Consider the following 22,246-nt stretch of genomic DNA (forward strand, 5'->3'; position numbering starts at 1 on the left):
AGGGCCTCAATCTTAATATCCGCGTGGGTTAGTATGGGAGGAGACGTTCCTTCAGTAAACTGGCTCCTAGACGTTTGGGCTTTAAAGGTTAAAACCAGCACTTCAAACCTGGTCCAGAAACAGACTGGCAGCCAGTGCAGATGGAGAAGTACTGGCATGATATGATCACATCAGCCAGTCCGATTTAGCACTCTAGCTGCCCTACTCCGGGAGAGAGCGGAGGACAGGAAGGCCTGGCGTGCTATAGTCCATGGGGTCACGAAGAGTCGGACACGACTGAACGACTGAACAACAACAAACTTTGCGGACCGTTTTCAACAGCAACCCTATTTATAACATGTTGCAGTAATCCAAATGGGAGGTTACCAGACCATGAATAATTGTTGCAAGGCTATCTCTGTCCGGTGGTAATTGGTGTATCAGCCTAAGCAGATAAAAGGCACTCCAAGACACGTGTGCCTCTAGTGATAATCCATGAGCACCCCCAAACGATGAACCTTCTTCTTCAGGGGGAGTGCAATCCCCTCTAGAACAGCCCAATGCCACTTAACCGGACAGACGGACCACCTACAAGTCTCTCCATCTTGTCTGGATTGAGTCTCTGTTTATTGGCCCTCATCCAGTCTATTATCCTGCCCAAGCACTGGTTCAGAACATCAACTGCCTCACCTGTATTAGATGAAAAGGAGAAGTAGAGCTGGGTGTCATCCACATATCGGAGACACCTCAGCCCACGTCCCTAAATAACCTCTTCCAGAGGTTTCATGTAGATGTTGAAAAGTGTGGGGGATAAAATACAACCCTTACCACTTTCCATGGAGCAGAATAATAACCTTCCAACAATACCTTCTGGAATCAGCCATCCAAGTAGGAGCGGAACCACTGCAATACAGTATCCACACATCCCAACTCAGATAGCTTATCCAGAAGGATACCTTGATTGATGGTACAGAAAGCCACTGAGTGGTCCAAGAGAACCAACAGGGTCACATTCCGCTTGTCCCTCTCCCAACACAGGTCATCCCACAGGGTGACCAAGGCAGTTTCCATTACAAATCCAATCCTGAAACTGAACTGAAATGGAAAGGTTTAGAAAAGGTTTCATACAAGAGACCCTGTTAAGAACACAGGGAGTCAAACCATCGGTCCATCTAGCCCAGAACTGTTGACACTGACGGGCAGCGGCTCTCCAGGGTTTCAGGCAGGATTCTTTTCTAGCTGTACCTGGGGATGCCAGGGATTGAACCTGGGACTTTCTGCATGAAAGCATGAGCTCTACCACTGAGCTATGAGCCCACCAAGAACATTGATAACTGCAACAGTGCTGTTTCTGTCCGGAGGGACCTAGACAGCCTAAGTTGATGAAAGAGGCTTCCTGCCATGGATACCATCTGTGCATCCAAAGTAAGGGCTGGATCTAATAACATTCCAAGTGATGAAACTGTTCCTTAAGGGAGAGTGCAACCCAGGCCAGAATCAGTAACAGACCTCCAGAAACCATTGAACCATCAATTAACAGCAGCTCCATCGTGTCTGGAACAAATTTCTGTTTATTAACCTGGGCACTGGTTCAACATTCCTACAGACTCACTTGATTCTTATGTAAAACTCTAGATAGCCTTGCCTGCCTGTTGAACAGCACAGAGAGTGAGAAAGAACCCTGTACAACACCATGGCACCAAACTATAGCCTCCCAGGACCACCTTCTGGAACCTACCTGCCAGGGAGGAATAGGCTCACCATAACAGCGTGCCCAGTGTCTTCATCCCAGGCAGACAATTGATCCAGAAGGATACCATGGTTGAAATTCAGGAAAACCAACACGGTTGCATTCCCTCTGTTGCTTCCCCTTCTTTGGTTGCTTAGCAAGGTGACCAAGATAGTTCCACTGCCAAACCTAGACCCAAAAGTGGATTGGAATGGGTCTAGATAAAAAGTTTGTGGCACAAAACAGCAGAAAGTAGCACAAAACGTTGGCATAAGTTTTGAGTGAATACGAAAATGTTAACTAGGAACTCCAGTTAGATATGTCAGTATACACTTGTGCTCAATGGCACAAAACTGGCAGAAAAATTTGGCATAGGTTTTGAAGGGATACTGAATTTTGGAATTTGTAGTTAACAAAGTTGGCAGTGGACGGATTGTACAGCAATGAGATTCATATTCTTCCAGGTACAAAACACTCTTAGATCTGAGCTATATTTGGTGAAGGAGATGAACTCCTAAAAGACTTGTCACTAACTGAATGATGATCAGCTTTAGTTGGATGTGTCCTGTGAATGGAAAAAGCTTTCTTGCTTTAGTCTCAGCTTTTTCATGGTTGTTTGTTTTTTAAAAGGTCATGGATAAACAGTTTTCAGTGGTGGAAGCAAGGACACAAGATGTGCAAGGGAGAACTTTACATGATAATCAACACCATTCTTAGAAATATGCATGTAATATCAGGCCTTCCTCTAATGGAACATACACTGAATTGATCATATACCATTCAAGATTTTATACCATAAAAATGTCTAGAAAGGGACAGCAATAAAATGTTCATGCATAAATATTACATTCATATAATAAATATTACAAATATTTTCCTACTATATCACGTAAAATGTGAGAAAGATTTAAAAGCAGGGTCCCAATACGTTGAACACCCTGACAGCAGAGAGCACAACTCACTTTAAATCTTTTTCAATAGAAATTAACTTTTAAACTTGAGAAAACCAATTGTGTGTTTCATTTCCCATCACATCATTGAGGATGGTGTTTGTCACTGAATTCACAGTGCAGCAACTTTGGAATGATATGATCTGAGCAATATCACCTGAATATATATATATATATATATGTATATATCTGTTGTAGGCTAGGACGTCTCAGTTTATAGCATCATTAAAATGACACTGTACATTCCCATGCTTAGGGGGCGGGGGAAATCCCCCTGGAAAACTGCAGGCAGAGATCATCACAATTATGTGTTTGCATTTAGGAGCAAAAAAATGAAGTGACAGAACTGCAGCAGCAATATTTTTTGCAAAGCAGTAATTGATCATCACTATAGCTGGTTGTGAATTACTCGAAGCCATTTATGATTTATTTGGTGAATGTGCAATGTAATAAGGTCATGGCAGATTCAGACTCTCCCTCAATACACACTAGTATAAAAAGTTTATTATCAGTGAGGCATTTAAATTTCAAAGACACACAGAATGAGTTGTGCATTGATTTTCACAGCTCATTCTTTTCCTTTTCCTTCTACAATCCTGTCCAAAATGACACATTCTAACTTATTATTAATTTCATTTCATGAGTGCACCCCACTTTTCCTTCTAAAAGGAAGCTCAACATGGTTAATATTTTATTATTTTTTACTATTATATTCTTTATTAAATGTTTAAAATCTTCTTGTCCCAGCAAAGCCCTGGTTTATAAAATTCCATTAAATTCTGTTAATCGTCTCCATCCTCGTTCATGAATCCTACTTTCTTCAGTAGTGTCAAAACTGAACGATGTGAATAATTTTAAAATAGCCAAAATATCAAAATGTGGCAACCAAATGTAGAAACTAATGTTTCAAGATAGTATTGTGTAAAATGTTTAGGGCGCAACCCTAGTCAGATAGCTGGCAGCTTCCGAACTCAGAGGCTACCAAGTATCCAATGCAGGGCGGGAGGAGAGCAACAGCTCTGCACGCCAGCCATCCTGCACTTCTGCTAGACAGGCGATTTCATAGACTCATAGAACCATAGAATAGTAGGGTTGGAAGGGGCCTACAAGGCCATCGAGTCCAGCCCCCTGCTCAATGCAGGAGTCCAAGTTAGAGCATCCCTGGCAGATGGCTGTCCAGCCCCGTCTTGAATGCCTCCAGTGTGGGAGAGCCCACCGCCTCCCTCTGTAATGGGTTCCATTGTCGCATTGCTCTAACAGTCAGGACATTTTTCCTGATGTTTAGCTGGAATCTGGCTTCCTGTAACTTGAGCCCATTCTCCTGTGTCCTGCACTCTGGGATGATCGAGAAGAGATCCTGGCCTTCCTTTCTGTGACAGCCTTTCAAGAACTTGAAGAGCATTATCCTATCTCCCCTCAGTCTTCTATTCTCAAGGCTAAACATGCCCAGTTCTTTCGGTCTCTCCTCATAGGGATTTGTTTCCAGTCCCCTGATCATCTTCATTGCCCTCCTCTGAACCCTCTCCAGTTTGTCTGCATCCTTCTTAAAGTGTGGTGCCCATAACTGGGCACAATACTCCAGATGAGGTCTATCCAGTGCTGAGTAGAGGGGAACTAGTACTTCACGTGATTTGGAAGCTATACTTCGATTAATGCAGCCCAAAAGAGCATTTGCCTTTTTTTGCAGCTACATCACATTGTTGGCTCATATTCAGCTTGTGATCTACAACAATTCCAAGATCCTTCTCGCTTGTAGTGTTGTTGAGCCAAGTATTCCCCATCCTGTAACTATGCTTTTGGTTTCTCTTGCACCTCAGAGAGGGAGGTAAAGCTGGGGTGGCCATAGGAAATGGCATAACATAGCCACCCCAGTCTCTTCCCCATCCCACCCCTGTCTCCACCCTCTGTTTTCCCCATCTCCCTGCTTCATTTTCTGAGCATGGAGAGGTAGCTGGTCCAGTTCTCTCCGTGCTGGCTACTAGAGGGATGGGGAGGGGAGCACTGTTTCCTGGCTCTGAGTTTGGTGCAAGAAACCAAACTATGCTATCCCACACCAGATGCTGCCTGGTGGACATAGGATTGCTCTCCCTATGTATTTTTCCCCTGGAACACCAATCCTTCTGAAAGGGTAAATTTTATTGTAAGAATTACGTTTTCCCTCTTAGGAAAATTACCATCTCTAACCACGCAATCTTATACATGTCTAGTCAGAAGCAAGCACCAAGAAATTCAATGAGAATTGCTCCAGGTAAGTGTGTATAGGATTGTTCCTATCTGTAGCCTGGCTATCATTTCCCCTTTGATGGATTCCCATTTTCCTAGGTAACATCTACAAGATCACATGGTAACCTCCCATGGCAGTATCACAGCTGATTCTGGTTTGGAGGGAGCTACATGATGAGGAACTTGTATATTTTTCCTGAAGCAGCAGGGGGAATCAAACCAAGAGAAGAGCGGCAACCTCACCATGGGCCTTAGATTCTACATACCAAAACATATGAATTACCTCACCAAGGCAAATATTGTATTTTGAATATAACTCTCCCCTCCACCCGCCACCAAAATAAAGATGACATGGCGTAGTACTTACATATTCATTAGCTCTTGAAAGACATCACTTCGTATCGGAAATACAAAGGTGTTAAGGACTGATTTTAAATATTCCAAAGAAACAAATCCACTCCGACCAACATCAAATGCTCTGAAGGCTTTTACAATGTTCTCATAGGCTGAACGCAGCTGTAAAGAATACGAATTATAGCATTTTCTTCTTAAGATATCAAGTTTATGAAGCTTTTTGAGACCACACGAAGTTTTTATTAGAAATTCCCCTCTGCTAAGATATGCTCAAAAAGGTTGATCTGCATGCTTTGACCATCAAATACTTAATTGATATCCTTACTACCCTGCAGTCTTCCACAATATGCAGGCTCAAATGACAAGGCAGTTGAGCTTCAGAAGAAGGATAATCATCTCTTATTACACTTTATTCAACCTTCATGAAGCAAATCACACAGAGAACCTCCAGCTAGGGTCATCAGGGCCATGATTCAGATAATTAAAATAGGCCATTAGAATAGTAAAATAGAATGGAAAGCATTGAAGTATGCAGTGATTAAGACCGCACATTGTATACTCAAGAAACTATGGGTGAAGTCAAATATTTCAATGTATGAGAGAAGTAGTTTGAACATATACGTGCTGCATTTTAAAGCTTTTTTGACAGAGTTAGAGAATGTTCAGTCCACTTCCACTACACTTAAATATTATATTTATATTCACCACATGTGTTCTAAGCCCTTTTCACAAATACTTCAAAATGTGTAAAGCCTACAATTAGACCGCTGAAATTACGTAGCATCCTTGCAATTAACAGAAAGAAGGTAACTGTTACCTACATGCATAGAATCCAATACATGTTGTTCATTCATCTGAACTTCACTCCCCAAAATTGGGGAAGGGGGGCGGGGAGATCATACTGACTGAGCCTACAAATGTGTGGATCTCAGTTAGACATTATATACGAGATGTGGACACACGCTGGAGCCCATAGGTGGTTGCCTGCATGTCTCACATAGAATCCACATACTTTGTGGTACTAAAGTATAATATATTTTTATTTTTAAAAATTATATCCCATTTTCCTTTTTAAAAATATTCAAACCAGCTAGCTAAAAGTAATAAAAAGCAAACCCAAACAAGAACATAATGGCATCAAGAAACGATATAAAACACTTAGCAGAGAAAACAGGGCCATGGAGGATTGAGTTATCAATCGCTACCAGCCATGATGACCATGTATTATCTCAAAATATGAGAGGCAGTAAGCCCCTCAACACCTGTTGCTGGTGAACATGAGCAGGAGGGCGCTATTGCACTTCTGTCCCACAGGTAGGCTTCCCATAGGCCTCTGGTTGGTCACTGTGGGAACAGAATGCTAAACTAGATAAGCCTTTGGTCTGATACAGCATGACTCTTCTTACGTTCTTAAGAAACAGCAGAAAAACCACAGAACTCAATCACCCTGCTCCCAAAGCCTCCCTAAAAGGTCACATCTTAACATGGTGACAAAACAAACTTAAAGATGTGGCCAGATGGACTTAGTTGGGAGGGCATTCCACAGTGTTGACACCATGCCGGAGAAGGCCCTGCCCCTTGTACTCATGCTACATCTCAGTTGGTGGGGGAACCTGTTGTAGGACCAGTGATCTTGATCAGAATGCACAGGAGGGAACTTATGGGAGAAGGCAGTCCTTAAGGTACACAGGTTCCAAAGTCGTTTGTATCATAAAAAAAATAAGAAGAGCCATGCTGAAAATCCAAATACACCCACCGTGGTAGTAAAAGTATCATCATAATACTACATAGTTGAGCATTTGTTGCCATTTCAGGGTTTCCCCAAATCTATTATTCCCACCTAATGTAAGGGCCAGAAATAAAGCCAATGAATGGTTAACAAATAAAGGAAAAAGTAAGAGCAAATCACACATCAATGACCAAGAAAAGAGTGGGTATTAAATTGATGAAATTTCCCAACACTCTGACATGGCAGCCATTTGCCTTCTCTCAGTGAGTAAAAAGCTGTGATGATTACTTGTGTAAATCTTCCTTATATTTGTCAAAGAACTCACCTTTTCCCTAAAATTCTTCGCAGTGGTATCTAGATGGATTTTTGTCAAATTATATCCAGCAGTAGTAGGTAACGGTAGTTTTGATTCACTTTTTTTCCCTGGTGGCTCATTTTGGTTCTGCGCTGTTAAGGAAAGCTACAATTTAGCTTTTTTAAATCAAGGTTACCAAAAGCTTGAGTAGACGCTCTCTGCGTTTAACAATCCTTATGTTTACCTGGGTTGTCTCAGTAAAACCTAAACTTTAGTTGTATGACATTATATGATGCCAAAAAAACCCCAATGTTGCATTTATCTCACTAATACTCGTGAGCATGGATAAATGCTGCTACTATCACCAGCATTCAAATCTTCATTGAGAATAATGAAACACTCTCCTTTAACTTTAACTTTAACACTCTCCTGTAAGTCAAAGAATAAGCAGCTAAGTAGTTTGAGATCTCATCTGTTAAAAACTGAAATGTTTTCCTTCAGTATTTTTAGTGAATTACGTAAAAGTTTCACGTAAGTACTTGCCAAAGATTTAAAAAATAGTAAGAGGTAAAACGAGAATGTCCCCCACCCCCACCATGCACACACACTACTTTTTCTTTGTTAAGTCATGATTTTCTATTAGTTTTGGGATTGGCAAGGCTAGAGTATGGCATTGGATTCTACAGCCTCTGGAGAACCTCTCACAAGGTATTTTGCATGCACAACTGCTTCAACGGGAGTTAAATGAAAGCGTTCATTTCCTTGAGGATCTGGCCCATTTCTACAAGCTACCTTAAAGCATCAGTCATATTCACCTCAGCCCCCCTACTCCTTTCCAACTTGGTTACCTCTGTAAATCCTTCCCTTTACTCCCCACCCAGTAGATTTTGTTCTGTAGCAATAACTTTACCACTGCAGTGTTGATAACTGAGACTGATAACTTAATTTCTAAAAAAGAAAGGCAGTGGAGCTCAAGTGTGTTTCACAATGAAAGCTAGCTAGGTGTGTGTGTTGGGCATAGACCAAATATCACCCCAGGAAATGACAAGAAGAGGAAACCTCAAAGGTACACAGGAATTAGTTGGTTTATTCAGATGTGTTTTGAGACAAGAGACCCTTCCTCAGGGGAAACTTAACCTAGTTTCTTCAGAGGAACTGCTGGAGCAGCCTTACATACTATATATATAAAACACATTGCCTCACTCACTAAGGTGACTTTGGAGAGACCATGATCTCTCAGCCTCAGTCCCTTGCGTACGCTATATGGAATAATAAAGCCTGATCTTTAAGATCCTCTTCAGAGGCCCTAGTCTGAGTGGCCATGCAAATGAATTCCACAGGGCCTTCTTGGCGGTGGCACTCCAGCTGTGGAATAGCCTCCCCAGAGAGGTTCGCCTTCTTTATGGTCATTTCAGCCCAGGGTGACAACCTTTTTATTTACCCAGGCCTTTTTAATAATGTATAATTTTAACATCTAGGCTCTCAAGGTCTGATTCATGTTTTAGTATATACTTATGCTATTATTTTCTTTTCTCCTCTGTCAGGGAAACATATGCTGTTTTTTTATGGCATTGTATTTTAATAGAAATAAAGCAAGCAAACAAATGGCATTCTGAGGTAATACAGATGAAACGCTTGGAATGGATTATATGAATACTGTTACTATGATTACTGAAATTTTTCCCCTCAACCCAAGGAAGTAAGGTTGGTCATGGTCACTCAGTGGTGTACATGTTCAGAGGCACTCTATTTTATTATTATTTCACATATGCAAGGACCAGGCTTATTTATTTACCACCTGTCCTTAAGGTGGTATACCTGTGTCTGGGCTGTACCATTTCAGACTGCAGATAGGGCGGAGGCTCACATGACTGAATGCTCCTCCAAACAAAAAATCTTTCCACATAGGATACTAGTGTCAGGGAGAAACATTCAAACAGATGAGCCCCCAACTGACAATCTGAAGTGGTACAACCCAGATACAGGTTTACTACTCTGGTAAGAATTGGGCCTGAGTTTGTGGATGGTAGCAAGCTAGACCCTGCAGGTCTATCCATAATGCTGTGAAAACAGAAAAGTGAGCCTGATAATACACACCAAGGAATTCCTGTGCATTGCAGAGAATTCAGATTCCTTGACAGACAAATTAAAGTCTGTCATGAAAGTAGGAAACTCGAACTCCACCGGTTTAACGTATTGTTCCTCTTTTCAGAACTTTACAATTGTATAGAATATGCTGGCTGTTGCTTCTTTTAAATGCCATGTAGCCCTTTATATTTTAAATATTCATTTGGGAAACCAATTTTTTTTTTATCTTAGTGAAGGCATGATTTAATGCCGTATCATCCAATCCCCTTACAAATACCTACCTGAATCCTGACTTTCCATAATTCTTTTCTTTTTTTTGTCCAAATGAATGCCAAGATACTGCAAAAACTCTTTATAATTCAATGTATTGGTTCGACTAATACAGTATCGATTCCACAGCCTAAAAAAATCAAACAAACATACATTTAATATATCTAAAGTCAAATACTGGAGAATAAACATGAAATATTTACACCTTTATAAACAATTAATATAAGAATTAAAGTAAGAATTGAGTAACATTTTCTCTTTAATTTGTATATTTGGTTTTCCCTCTGAGATTATTTGTTTAGCTTGGTTGACGATTTGGTAGAGGAAGATGGCTTACAGTGTAATATACTTATTTTACTTGTTCAAAAAACTACATTTGTATTCCCTACTCTTACTCCAAATAGCTTAGGGCAGTGTATCATGGTAATTATCCCATTTTTCACAGCAACCCTGGGAGGCAGATTAGCGTTAGTGATATTAACTGGCCAATGTAAAACTTCTCTTGTGTTTCTTATGAGACATGACTAAAAAAAATGAATAGACTCTCGCTCATAATCACTGTTTTTGTTATTATGGACATACACTGCAAAATATGATCAAGGCATAAACATTCTGAATGGGAGGCAACCCTAAAAACGTTAAGAGCCTGTCTGGATCGGACTGAGGGACGATCTAGTCCACCATTCTGCTCCAGTGGTCAGCCAGAGGGCCTCAAGTGCTGCTTATGATCATTCCCAGAGGAAACAACCCTACCCTATGACTTATCTCCAGTCTCTGCGGGCTAAACAAGATATTAAATGGGAAATCTATTTAGGGCACAATCCTATCAAGATAGGCAGCTGCCTCCGAACTCGGAGGCGACCGCCTATCCAAAGCAAGGCAGGAGAAGCACAGGGGGGCGGGATCATTCTCTCCGCACCTCTCCTGCCTTGCTATTTTTCGCTAGACAGCCATTTTCGGCTGTCTAGCGGCAGGGGAACTGACCGGGAGAGGATGCTGTCGTATGACACATTGGATGTGTCGTACGCACGGCTCCGCTCTCCCTGCCCTGAAACGCCCCCTGGAACGCCCCTTTTCAGTTGCTCCACGCTCCTCTTCCGAGCGCGGAGGATGGGGTTTCTCCGCCCTGCCTCGGAGGCAGTGCAGACGAGGGGGGAGATCAGTTTTCCAGGAACCGACCTCGGAGCACAGGCTCCAAGGTCAGTTCCCAGAAATGAGCATATCCTATGGCCCTCTAGACAGTGTCGTAGGAGTGCTCCCTTAATTAATAACTTCCTGGCTTCTTTTTCAATGAAAAGCAGCCACAGAGGCTGCCTGAAGGAGGGGCGGGGGCTATTTAAGCCTTTCCCCACGTGCTAATTTTTTTTGCTCAAAACGTATTTCCCTTTTCCATCTGTCGGGGGAGGATATGGCTACACAAAACCTTTTCTCCTTAGGTGGAAAAGCAGCAGGAGATCCAATTTGAGAGGAAAACACAGCCAGAGAGGAATGGCTTAAACAGCACCACACCCACCACACCACCATTCTGTCACTCAAACGGTCAGGTTCCTGAGGCTGCTTTCCAGTAAAAATAGCTCAAACGGCTATTACATGGGTCTTCCATGTAACATTTCGTCTCCTCCTGATATGCCACAGTATATCATCCCTCTGAACTCAGGTAGCCATACAGTGAGGACAGGCATGGAGTTCTGGAGAGTGGGAAAGGGAAAAGGTGTCCTTTTTCTTTCTTCTCTTTTGAAACAGAGGGAGTGTTTTTAACCTCATAACCCCCCTTCAGGAAATTTACTAGAAGCTAGCAGAGGTTTGAGTACGTCAGTTCCCTTTCTTCTCCTACCCTCCATTTTCCATCTTTGCGGGAGGGGCAGGTTGTTTTCAGTTTACACACATTCCATGTCTCAACCATAGACTTTATGCTTAGACACAATCCCCTTACGCTGAATGGCTTCCCCTGCCTGGCATCCACATGTTAGCTGTGCACATTTGCAGGGGGAAAGCCTGCATACATAAGGTGAGTGGTCCAAGCTCCCAGGGAAGCCTATACCTGCAGAGGTTCATGTGAGTAGGCTTTTCCCTGCAGACATCCATGCTTAACACATGGACATCAGGGTGGGGCCAGGGGACGCCATACAACATCAGGGTTGGGGAAAGCCCCATGGCCCCACTCCCAGGTGATCACATGAAGTCTCCTTTACATGTATAATGATGGAAGGGAATCACAGTCTGCCTGACTTCAGGTTGCTTTAGACTGTTATCTCTTCAGGTTCCGGTCAGGTATATATATATATATATATTTCTTTTAATTTACAGACATATATATTTCTATGTACCAAGTGGAGAAACCACTTTTTTATTTTTGGCTGGCCCTATTTCACTTTCAAACTGACAAGTGCTAATCAACCAGGAGTGCTATTAGAGGGAACAAGAACCCAGTCCTCTCTACACCTTTTTTCATTCCTTCCCTACTGTAAAGCCACTGAGCTGGGACCTTCAGGAAAGGCCTGAATACAAATGTAATAAACAAACAAGGTTTTGTCCTGAGCCTCCATAATCGAAGCAGTGGCATTGTGAGGGAGGGCTGAGATGCACAAAAGAAACTAGGACATGACGTCCACATCCCTTGCCCTCTTGCAGGTTCCATGAGAGCAATTTAATTCCACTAAAGATGAATCCAGTTTGTTGTTTCATACATAAAAGTTACAAATCTCTGGAGTATAAATTCCATCATTTTTATTCAGCCTTAAATGCTCCAAATAAAAATTTGTGATCTTTTTTATGATGCTACTCACTACCATTGATGTAATAACATCCATACAGATTTATCGCATTCCAGTCTTCAATGCCAAGTACAAGATTTATTGTCAAATAAAGCCACATTTTGTTGTTTTTCATTGTCCTGCTTTAGAAAAGCACTACTTCTGTTCTGTAATTGCATGTACCAAATTATATACAGGGTTTTTTTTTGTTGTGATCTAATTCTGGAGACATCCCAAGCACGCACAAAAAGAGGAACACCAAACAGTAAGGCCAGCTAGTAAAGATGGACTAAAATTGGTTTTGAGGTTGCTAGTAATGAGAGATATAAAATATTTAGAGCAAAGCAAAACAAATAAATGGTCCATCCTAATGCCTTTCATTTTTCCTGTAGGCTTCTGTCCAACTCAACATTTCTGCAACTGCAGCTTATTAGAGCTGCATGGACCTCCCAAATGAAAGTCATTCCAAACTCCAGGAGAATACATCCTCCTCAGATAGAACCACTTACTGAAAGCACAACCAGCATATAAATTTATCTTTCATTCTAGAAACATAGAGTCAAGCTCCTGGCTCCTACCAGAAATCCACCCTCACTCAGTTCAGGTCTGTCCACCTCTTCAACAGAAATGAGGTGGGGATTAAACTTCCCTCCACCTGTTCTCCCCCTCACACACACACACACACAAATTCTACCCCACTCCCTGTGGGGGGTTAAAAAAAACCCCTCCACTGATTCCAGTTGAGACTTTTCTTCTTTTTTAACACCCCCCCCCCCCCGGGGTGTGTGGAATTTCACTAGGGGGAGGTTTGATCCTCTGCTTCCAGTGTGTGCTGGTCCTCATCCCAATTGGGTCTGCACCCAATTATACTAAACTAAAGAAAACTATCAGGCTCAGCTACACACTACGTAACATAATGCATAGTTAGACTCTAAGGTGATAAAATAAACCGAACCACCTCAGACTACATGCAGGGGATATCTTCTGAATGTTCTGCTACATGGAAACAAAAAGATCCCTCTCATTCCAAACAGAAAACTAGCACATCAGGAGAAAGACTAATGCCCGCCTCTTTGCTTCATCTTTTAAAAACTGAAATGTTCTCCTTCAGTATTTTTAGTGAATTACATAAAAGCTTCACATAAGCTTTTTTGGTACTCACCAAAGATTTAAAAAATAGTAAGAGGTAAAACGAGAATGCCTCCCACCCCCACCATGCACACACACACTACTTTTTCTTTTTATTATTATTATTAAGCTTTTTTGGTACTCACCAAAGATTTAAAAAATAGTAAGAGGTAAAACGAGAATGCCTCCCACCCCCACCATGCACACACACACTACTTTTTCTTTTTATTATTATTATTAAGCTTTTTTGGTACTCACCAAAGATTTAAAAAATAGTAAGAGGTAAAACGAGAATGCCTCCCACCCCCACCATGCACACACACACTACTTTTTCTTTTTATTATTATTATTAAGCTTTTTTGGTACTCACCAAAGATTTAAAAAATAGTAAGAGGTAAAACGAGAATGCCTCCCACCCCCACCATGCACACACACACTACTTTTTCTTTTTATTATTATTATTAAGCTTTTTTGGTACTCACCAAAGATTTAAAAAATAGTAAGAGGTAAAACGAGAATGCCTCCCACCCCCACCATGCACACACACACTACTTTTTCTTTTTATTATTATTATTAAGCTTTTTTGGTACTCACCAAAGATTTAAAAAATAGTAAGAGGTAAAACGAGAATGCCTCCCACCCCCACCATGCACACACACACTACTTTTTCTTTTTATTATTATTATTAAGCTTTTTTGGTACTCACCAAAGATTTAGAAAATAGTAAGAGGTAAAACGAGAATGCCTCCCACCCCCACCATGCACACACACACTACTTTTTCTTTTTATTATTATTATTATTATTATTATTTATTATGACTTTTTTAAGCCATGATTTTCTATTAATTTTGGGACTGGCAAGGCTAGAGTATGGCATTTGATGCTACAGCCTCCGGAGAACCTCTCACAAGGTATTTTGCGTGATCAACTGCTTCAGCAGGAGTTAAATGAAAGCATTCATTTCCTTGAGGATCTGGCCCTCTATTTTCTATTTACAGGGAGGGATTTTTCCACATAGGAGAGTTTTAAAGATGTTATCCTCAGTGCACGCTGAAGTGGTGATGTCTACTCTATCATTTCAGGACTATACCACTTCATCCTGTTTCCTGTGTAGCCTTGATCACTAATTTCTTTCATGCCTATGGAAAGAATGTAGCTCACCACGCAAACTGAGGGCACCCTTGAGCTGTTTAACTACACGCATACCCAACAGACCCCAAACCTGATCCCGACTGTTCCTCAGTGTAAAACTCTCCTTCACTGATCATGTACAGGCTACACCTCCAGTAACATCATTATACCGTTCAAACCTTCCTACCTGTACACGAGTGCTAATCAGACTGCTGTTAAATACAAGCAAGCCAATTTTACATACAACCAGTCTAACCATCTCTAACCTCCCATATCTTCTTAGGCGAGACTGTATGTATGCCACAGTTCCATAGGAGTACAATAAAACACACACACACACACACACACACACACACATATCTATCTATCTATCTATCTATCTATCTATCAGCAAATGTCCAGCCAGTGCAGCTCAGAAAATATGCCTGGATGTATGTCAGTAACACCTGTTGAAACAGCAGAAGCCAGAGAGATGCCTGAATTTCAGATGGCTGCGGGTTGATGCTTCAGTGCCTTGTAAAGGTTCAGTGCACCAGCTGTGATCTTTCCTGAGTCAGTCTGATTAGGCAACAGTTATTCATGCCTTGGTTACACCATGCTTAGACTACTGCAACCTGATCTACATAGGGCTACCCTTGAAGGGTGTCTGGAAGCTTCAATTTGTCTAAAATATGGCAACTAGGCTACTAACCAGTGCATGGTACTGCGATCATATTACAGCAATACTGAAAGGTCTGCGGTGGTTGCGAACTGTTTTCCTGGTGCAATTCAAGGTGCTGGTTTTACCATCTAAAAAGATTAGGGCCAGGCTATCTAATGGGCCACCTGTCCTGTTATGAACCTATCCAGTTATTAAGACCTGCAGAAGCGGTGCTCCTGAGGACACTGTTGGTCTCAGAGGCTCATTTAGCCCCTAAAGCACCCAGCGCTCTGAGTTCACTCATCTCATCACAAGAGCAGCCTACAGTTGAGGTGATCGTAGGTTGTAAAATGATGGGTTAATGGCAAACTATGAGTTAATTAAGTTGCCATTACATGCAAACTGGATCACCGTCAAATCTTTGATTGATTATCCTAAATGTAAGTAGTTGTAGCAAGGAAAATGTGATCAACCTGATAAATATTGATCAGTATTGCAGGCTTAATATGAATGCAAAGTATGTTACCCCACAATGGCTTTACAAGAATCCTTAACTTGTTCTTTACTTACTTATCATACTCACAATCCGTCATCCTGAAGCAGTTGACCTCGAGAATTCTTCTCAGCTCATGCCGCTGAATCTGTCCATTTTGATTGTAATCAAACAGTCTACAGGTCTTGATGAAACGTTTCATCTTTTTGGAAATCTATACAGTGTTTTCAAAAGATGCATGTTAAAATAAGTAAATGGTTGACAATAGAAGCTGAGGTTAACTTATTAGACAAGTTTGCTGATATCGTTTCCCTCTCTCTTTCACAAAATGCTCCCAAAAAGCACAACCCAGCAAAACACACCAGTCTTTCAGATTTCTCTCTCAAGCATTGAGAAAGGCACACTTTACCAAATGTTGTGAAAGTACTTTTCTCCCACAATAATATTTGGGCATGTCAAAGTTCTCTTCCAATACGTAGAAATTAGTTTCAACCATTATTTGTTTCTGCTGAGCAAATCAGCAGCATACAATACCTTTGCTCAGCTATGACTTGAAGCATGGAAGGTATCCTGTGCACAAACTTCTCCCCCTTGCCTCTGCTCCCCCTAATGGGTGCTCGTGAAGATATGGGAATTTAACCTGGCTTTCAGAAAGGGTTTTATCTTTGTAACAGACACATGTCCGTCTAACACTTCATTTCCTGACAGCTTTAAGACATGGATATGACTTCAGAGTGCAAATCCTTGTCTTTCAATCCCTGGATGTATCTGTGAAATGTAGGATGGCATGCCATATTTAACAAAGGATTTTACTTGAAGAGGGAGACTGAAATGGAACTTGTGTGTAAGATAAGCTTGACAAGCATTTTTGACAGGAACTTCTCAGTATATTGCTGTATGCTTTGGTGTAGGTAAAGGAAGAAATAAAGCAGGGACGGGCAGAAGGGAGATCTCTAGATGTTTTGGACTTCAGCACCCAGAAGTCCCTGCCATCATGGCCAATGGTCACGAATGCTAGGAGTTGAAGTCCAAAACATCTGGAGTACTACTTTCTGCCCACCCTTGAAATAAGGGAATGCAAATGTCAGAGATTTTAGTTTTCGGACAATCCTGTAAAAGCTCTAACATCCTCCTTTCCCTGTTTCAGAGAAAAGATATTCATTCTCCCATATGCAAAATGCTAATAATTAATATACCGAATATCACAATATTTAGCATACCTAAACACTTCCTCAAAATAGGCTGACACCCCCACCCTCATCTTAATACATTTTGTTTTCATTAGCACCTATATATCCCTGGCTAAGTTCCCTACACAGACTATTGTTCTAAAAGTAATGGTATTATACTTAGTACATCAAGGGAGCATTCTATGGCGAAGCAGAGCCTAGGGCTCCAAGGAGATCCTTTTGTGCCGGCGCTGTCCAATTATTTTCTTATGAGTTAAAGAATGCTCTGTGCATCCAGTCGAGTTCCTCACTTAAGCTAGGTTGGCCCCCTTGCTATTGGCCTTTATATGCTAGTAAAAACTATACTGTTGCACCAAGCTTTCAAAGATTAATGCTATTCCTTGATTTTAGAGAGTTCTCTTGTTTTATTGGAATCTATGTATTTCATTTGCTTTTTTTTATATAGCTTTTTAGAAACGATTGTACTTTTATGGCTTTAATGTAAACTGCCTCGAGTACTCACTGAGCGCAGAGGTGGTTCAAAATACATTAAATAAAGAAAATACTGTGTGCAAGGACTTAAGCAACTGAACTTTAACTTAAATGCTTTTAGGCCAATGCAAAGGGTATCCAATGGGATTTTTCACTGTACGCAGGGAGCATTCCCTGAAACAGCAGATACGGCTGCGCCAACACATACATGGAGCCCTTCCCCACCCCAAGGCTCTCCCATTTCCCCCTGCTGTGAGCCTAGGAACACTCTGTGCTTACGGTACAATTCGTCACTGTGCACAGGGAGCATCGACACAAAGAAGGGGGCAGCTCCTACTATGTGAACAGGCTGTGGCATAGACTTCGACCTAAAAGTGCTTTCAAATCCGTGCAAATGGTTTGGGGGTTTAAAAAAAACTAAATGACTGAAAAAGATAAATAAACGTTCCTAAGGAATAAATATACCTGTGCCTCATTATCCCTGATCTTGTATGTCTGGGCTACTTTCTACAAAATCTTTAATTAAAGTTTTTCTTTGGAATTGTCCCCATCAAGGCTAAAAGGAAGATTTTAAAAAAATGCACACACACAAACCCAAACTATGGAAGGGCACAGCTGTGCATATACGAAGTGCTATTCAGCACCAAATGAATTGGAACAAAATAAGTACCGAGACTGTTATTCTCTTAGTTTTGGCTCCATATTCTCAATCGCACCGTCTAACTTGTCACTTTATATTGATTCCATCTGTTTACACTCTGCAGAGGATTGGCGTCCTACAGCGAACGTTTCCTATTTACCAGCTGGTAAAGATGGGCCAAACCAGATAGGAAAGAATTAGATTATTTTCAGATCCTCATAAACATAAAATGGGGAGGGGGGGAAGGGAAGGAGAGAGGGAGAGGAATTAACAGGGGAAGCAGGGCGTGGGGGATGGAGACCGAGAAAAAAAGGAGTGATGATGGTGAGATAGCCAAGTGCGCTCTCTCTCTCTCTCTCTTTTTCTTTTTTCCATTTCCTCTAAGTTTGCTTTATGTTGCTCTGGCAATTTAAAAGGGCCTTATGTTGGTTGAAAGATATTTTCTCCTCAACATACGGTTGACGACTGCATTTGTGAAGCCCCTTGTTGGTGTAACAGCAATCAGATCCTTGATGATGATCTTCTTAAAAGATAAAAATGAGACTAAATCTTAAATCAGGCCTGCACAGCTAGTGCCCCAGCAAGTTGAATAGAGCCCACTAGCAAGATCTCACTTCGGGATGTACAGATTTTGTTAAATCCATTCCGTCTGCCTTTTGCAGGTTGTCAGGTGTCTTTCATTCCATTGTCTGCTCGCTGAAAGAATAGGGATTTTTTTAGGGATGTATGAGAATTTTGTTCCTGTTTGCAAATGCGCCCTTGCGCTAATGCACACTTGTGCATATCCCACCAGCACCCCAAGAAAAAAACTGGTCTGTAAGTCCACAGAATGAGCGTGACTTGGGGAAAAACAGTCCACTTGGAATCCTCAGGTCAGAATCAAAGAAATCCAAACTCATTTGAAACCACTGCAGATGTCTCCAGCATCCTTAGTTTCGCTAAATTTCCTGGTTTTCCTGTATGCCTAGGACTGCAAAACTGGGGCGGGGGGCAGGGGTGGAAGCATCAAGCAACTGGTTGATGGACAACATTCATTTTGGGAGGGAAACACAAGTTCTGCAAACCTGCAAAACACGAGGGAATTCCTAAAAAACTATAGGACATGATCCAGACAGTTATATCTTTGTTCATATTTCACTGCTGGCGGTACTCCACTTTGCATGGGTGAGGAGTAGCTTTCAAACTTTCTGCCTTCAGGGAATTGTTTCTGCGTCAACTTTGAAGAAAAAGCATTAGTGTGTGCACACATGCATTAGACTTCTTTGGGATTGAGCCCTCTTCCCGGGGTCTCTAGAAATCACATCTCTGGGGAGCTGAGGCATAGATGAATCTCGATTCTAGTGCGCACACATGCAAATCCACAACGGTTACTAGAAAATGCCAGTACACCTTATATCACACACACACACACACACGCACACTTATCCACATGGTAAATATTGCTGAATTAGTTTGAACTGCATCTATTCTGTGATAAGTACAAGCAATTCCACAGTGAGATTAGACAGTCTATTAAAAATTCTTCTTGTTCTTTAAAGAAACTGTTAGGTCAGTTTACGAAGATCCCGTGCTTCAGAAGGCAGAGAACAACAGGTTATTGCAGAGTAAAAGAACACAGGCCTGGACATAACGCTGAACCATCATTTCATGTTCTGAGAACAAGGCTGGTCAAGCCTCGGGCTCACGCACTCCCTTCCTTCAAGGCGTTTCAAGAATGTGAAGGGACCCAATTCATTTCTGGGGTGAGCACAGGGCTGCTCTCCCATCACAAGTTAGCTGGACACTCCGCCAGATCACTTAGAAGTCCCACTTATATGGTTTCTCTTCCAATTCCACCACCCACAATTTATGGAAGCAGGGCCTCCTTATGACTGGGCATCAATGTGGCACATCTGGCACATAAATTACATTATTTGTATGATGAAGGAGAAGGGTATCTGCCCGCCCCTCCCTTTCGTAGCTAGCAAGGAGACACAGAGAACAACACACATTTCAAACTCAAAATAACATTGAGGATGCTATCCTGTAATTGCTGGGACATACCAGATAGTGTAGTGGTTAGACTATTAGACTGGGACTCGGGGGATCCGGGTTCTAGACCCCACACAGCCATGAAGCTCACTGGGTGACTTTGGGCCAGTCACCGACTCTCAGCCTAACCTACCTCACAGGGTTGTTGTGAGGATAAAATGGAGAGGAGGGGGACCACGTGAGCCACCCTGGGTTCCTCGCAAGAGGAAAGAAGGCTGAACGCAAATGTACGTAATATATGCAGGATTAAAGTAAGTGTTCACTTCTTTAATACTTGTTGCGCTGGTGCTATCAGGATTCCTCTAATATAACGGAGGAACAGGTTAAAGCTGCTCCTCAGGCCTATTTCTCACAGAAATGGTATACCTGAACCTGGACTGCACCATGTCGGACTGCAGGTGCCCACTCACATGATTTAATGCTCTGCACACAGAAAACTAGCATGTCAGGAAGAAACCTAAGCTATAAACCTTCTCTTTAACATCTAACTTTCTATGTGGGTTGAGTTTTTTGACATGGAGTGGGAGGAAACATTCAATCATGTGAGCCCCCACCCGCACTGTGAGGTGGTACAGCCATAGCCTACCAACCTCCCTGAGAACTAGGCTGCAATTGCTATATATGGCATTGGCCAGGATGGCTAGGTAGAGGTACGCAGTCCAGATCAGGCCCACAAAGCAGGGTTTTTTTGGCTCCTGGCAAACCTACCCAGTTTTAATCAAAGTGTGTTTAAAAGCTTGTTTGTGGTTTCATTTGTAAGAAGAAGAAAATTGTTACCCAAAGTTGGGAGAGACAGAGAGGCCATTCACCTGTTACGTCTAACCTCACATCTACCTACTGTGAGACTGAGAGTGGGTCTCAGACTTGCACTGGTCCTGTATTGCAGGGTCAAGGAACTCCTGTGTTCAAATAAAATACGGAACTCCCTGGTCACATGTGGAACTGGAAGTGTCACACAAGCCCAAGACCTGTTCCCTACCGCACTGTGTGTAGAGATGACGTAGAGGTGAAGTAACATCCAAACAGGCCTTCTAAAATGGAGGGAGGTCTATCATTCACAGAGGTCTGTCAATGGCTACTAGCCATGAGGGCTAAATGGGATTTCCATATAGAGGGCAAATATACCACTGCTCCAGGCACTAGGGACAAACTTCAGTGAGATGCTACCACTTTCATTACCTTCTTGCAAGCTTCGTAAAGCATCTAGGGGTCCAGTCTTGGACACAGACTAGCCAAATCTTTGACCTGATCAAGCATGGCTGTCCTCATGTTCTTACACCCACAGGTATTTTACATTTCACTGTTCCATCTTTTCTCTTTGTTTTGAATGCAAGATCCCAGCCATGCCGTCATGTAAGTGCTTTGCCTGCACCCTGCATACATCAGCTCTGAGGAAGTTCACAGGAAGCTGGAAGAGTTTCAATACACCTAGGAAAATTTCTCAGGGTCTCTGCTCCAAGGAGCTTATAACCTAAACCCTAATAGATAGATTGCTATTATTGTTCTGCAGCTGAGGATTTGAAACTGGTTTAGAAGCACCCAGATGCTCCCAATTGGAGTTGAGAATTCCTGGAGAAAAATTAAGCAGCAAACATACAGCCCCCTCACCTCTTCGCTGCACAATTTCACCCCCAATCTCAGTGACTGACATAAATGTGCATCTGACTGATGGCTGATGTTCATTTGTATGTTGACAATGCAAATGTATTTCAGAATAATCAATATGACATTTTGTTGCAGGATCATCCAAACCCATCATCCAAACCCTAAATCTGTCTACTTTCCCTCTTTCTTCCCTTCACTTTAAGCATTAATTGTTTTGACAAAAATTAGAAGGCTAAAAAATTTAAAGGACCCTACATTAAACTATACATGAGCTTTTTTTTAGATTGCCCTTAATCAAATAAATAAATAAACACAGGCCCTTATAAATTAAATCTTCTGGAAGCCTAATTGGGACCATGGGGGATATTTTCAATTCATAAATGTTGCACTAGAAAGACAGCTCGGCTGTTTCATTTATGGTGGGAAAATGGAAATGTTACTCCCCTGTTAACTGCATATATATAGCCAAGTTGAAGCGATGGCAGCAGTAAGAACTATATTTGAGTGATGACTGATAGGCTTTACTGCAGTGAGGAAAGACTGTCTT

General features: G+C 41.8%; 1 protein-coding gene across 1 annotated transcript in view; it reads right to left on the minus strand.

The window, feature by feature from the left end:
• Nucleotides 1-22,246, minus strand: part of EFCAB6 (EF-hand calcium binding domain 6) — a 167,896-nt gene that overhangs the window by 128,083 nt on the left and 17,567 nt on the right. The window contains exons 6-9 of the mRNA XM_084811856.1: nt 15,840-15,976; nt 9,629-9,747; nt 7,290-7,411; nt 5,249-5,397 (exon numbers count right to left, since the gene is read on the minus strand). Coding sequence (XP_084667982.1) covers nt 5,249-5,397; nt 7,290-7,411; nt 9,629-9,747; nt 15,840-15,976 — 527 coding nt within the window. The remainder of the gene's footprint in view (nt 1-5,248; nt 5,398-7,289; nt 7,412-9,628; nt 9,748-15,839; nt 15,977-22,246) is intronic.

Source organism: Heloderma suspectum, chromosome 7 (genome assembly GCF_057233095.1).
Source record: "Heloderma suspectum isolate Gila_16-S chromosome 7, 16-S_ref, whole genome shotgun sequence".
Classification (NCBI taxonomy): Eukaryota; Metazoa; Chordata; class Lepidosauria; order Squamata; family Helodermatidae; genus Heloderma; species Heloderma suspectum.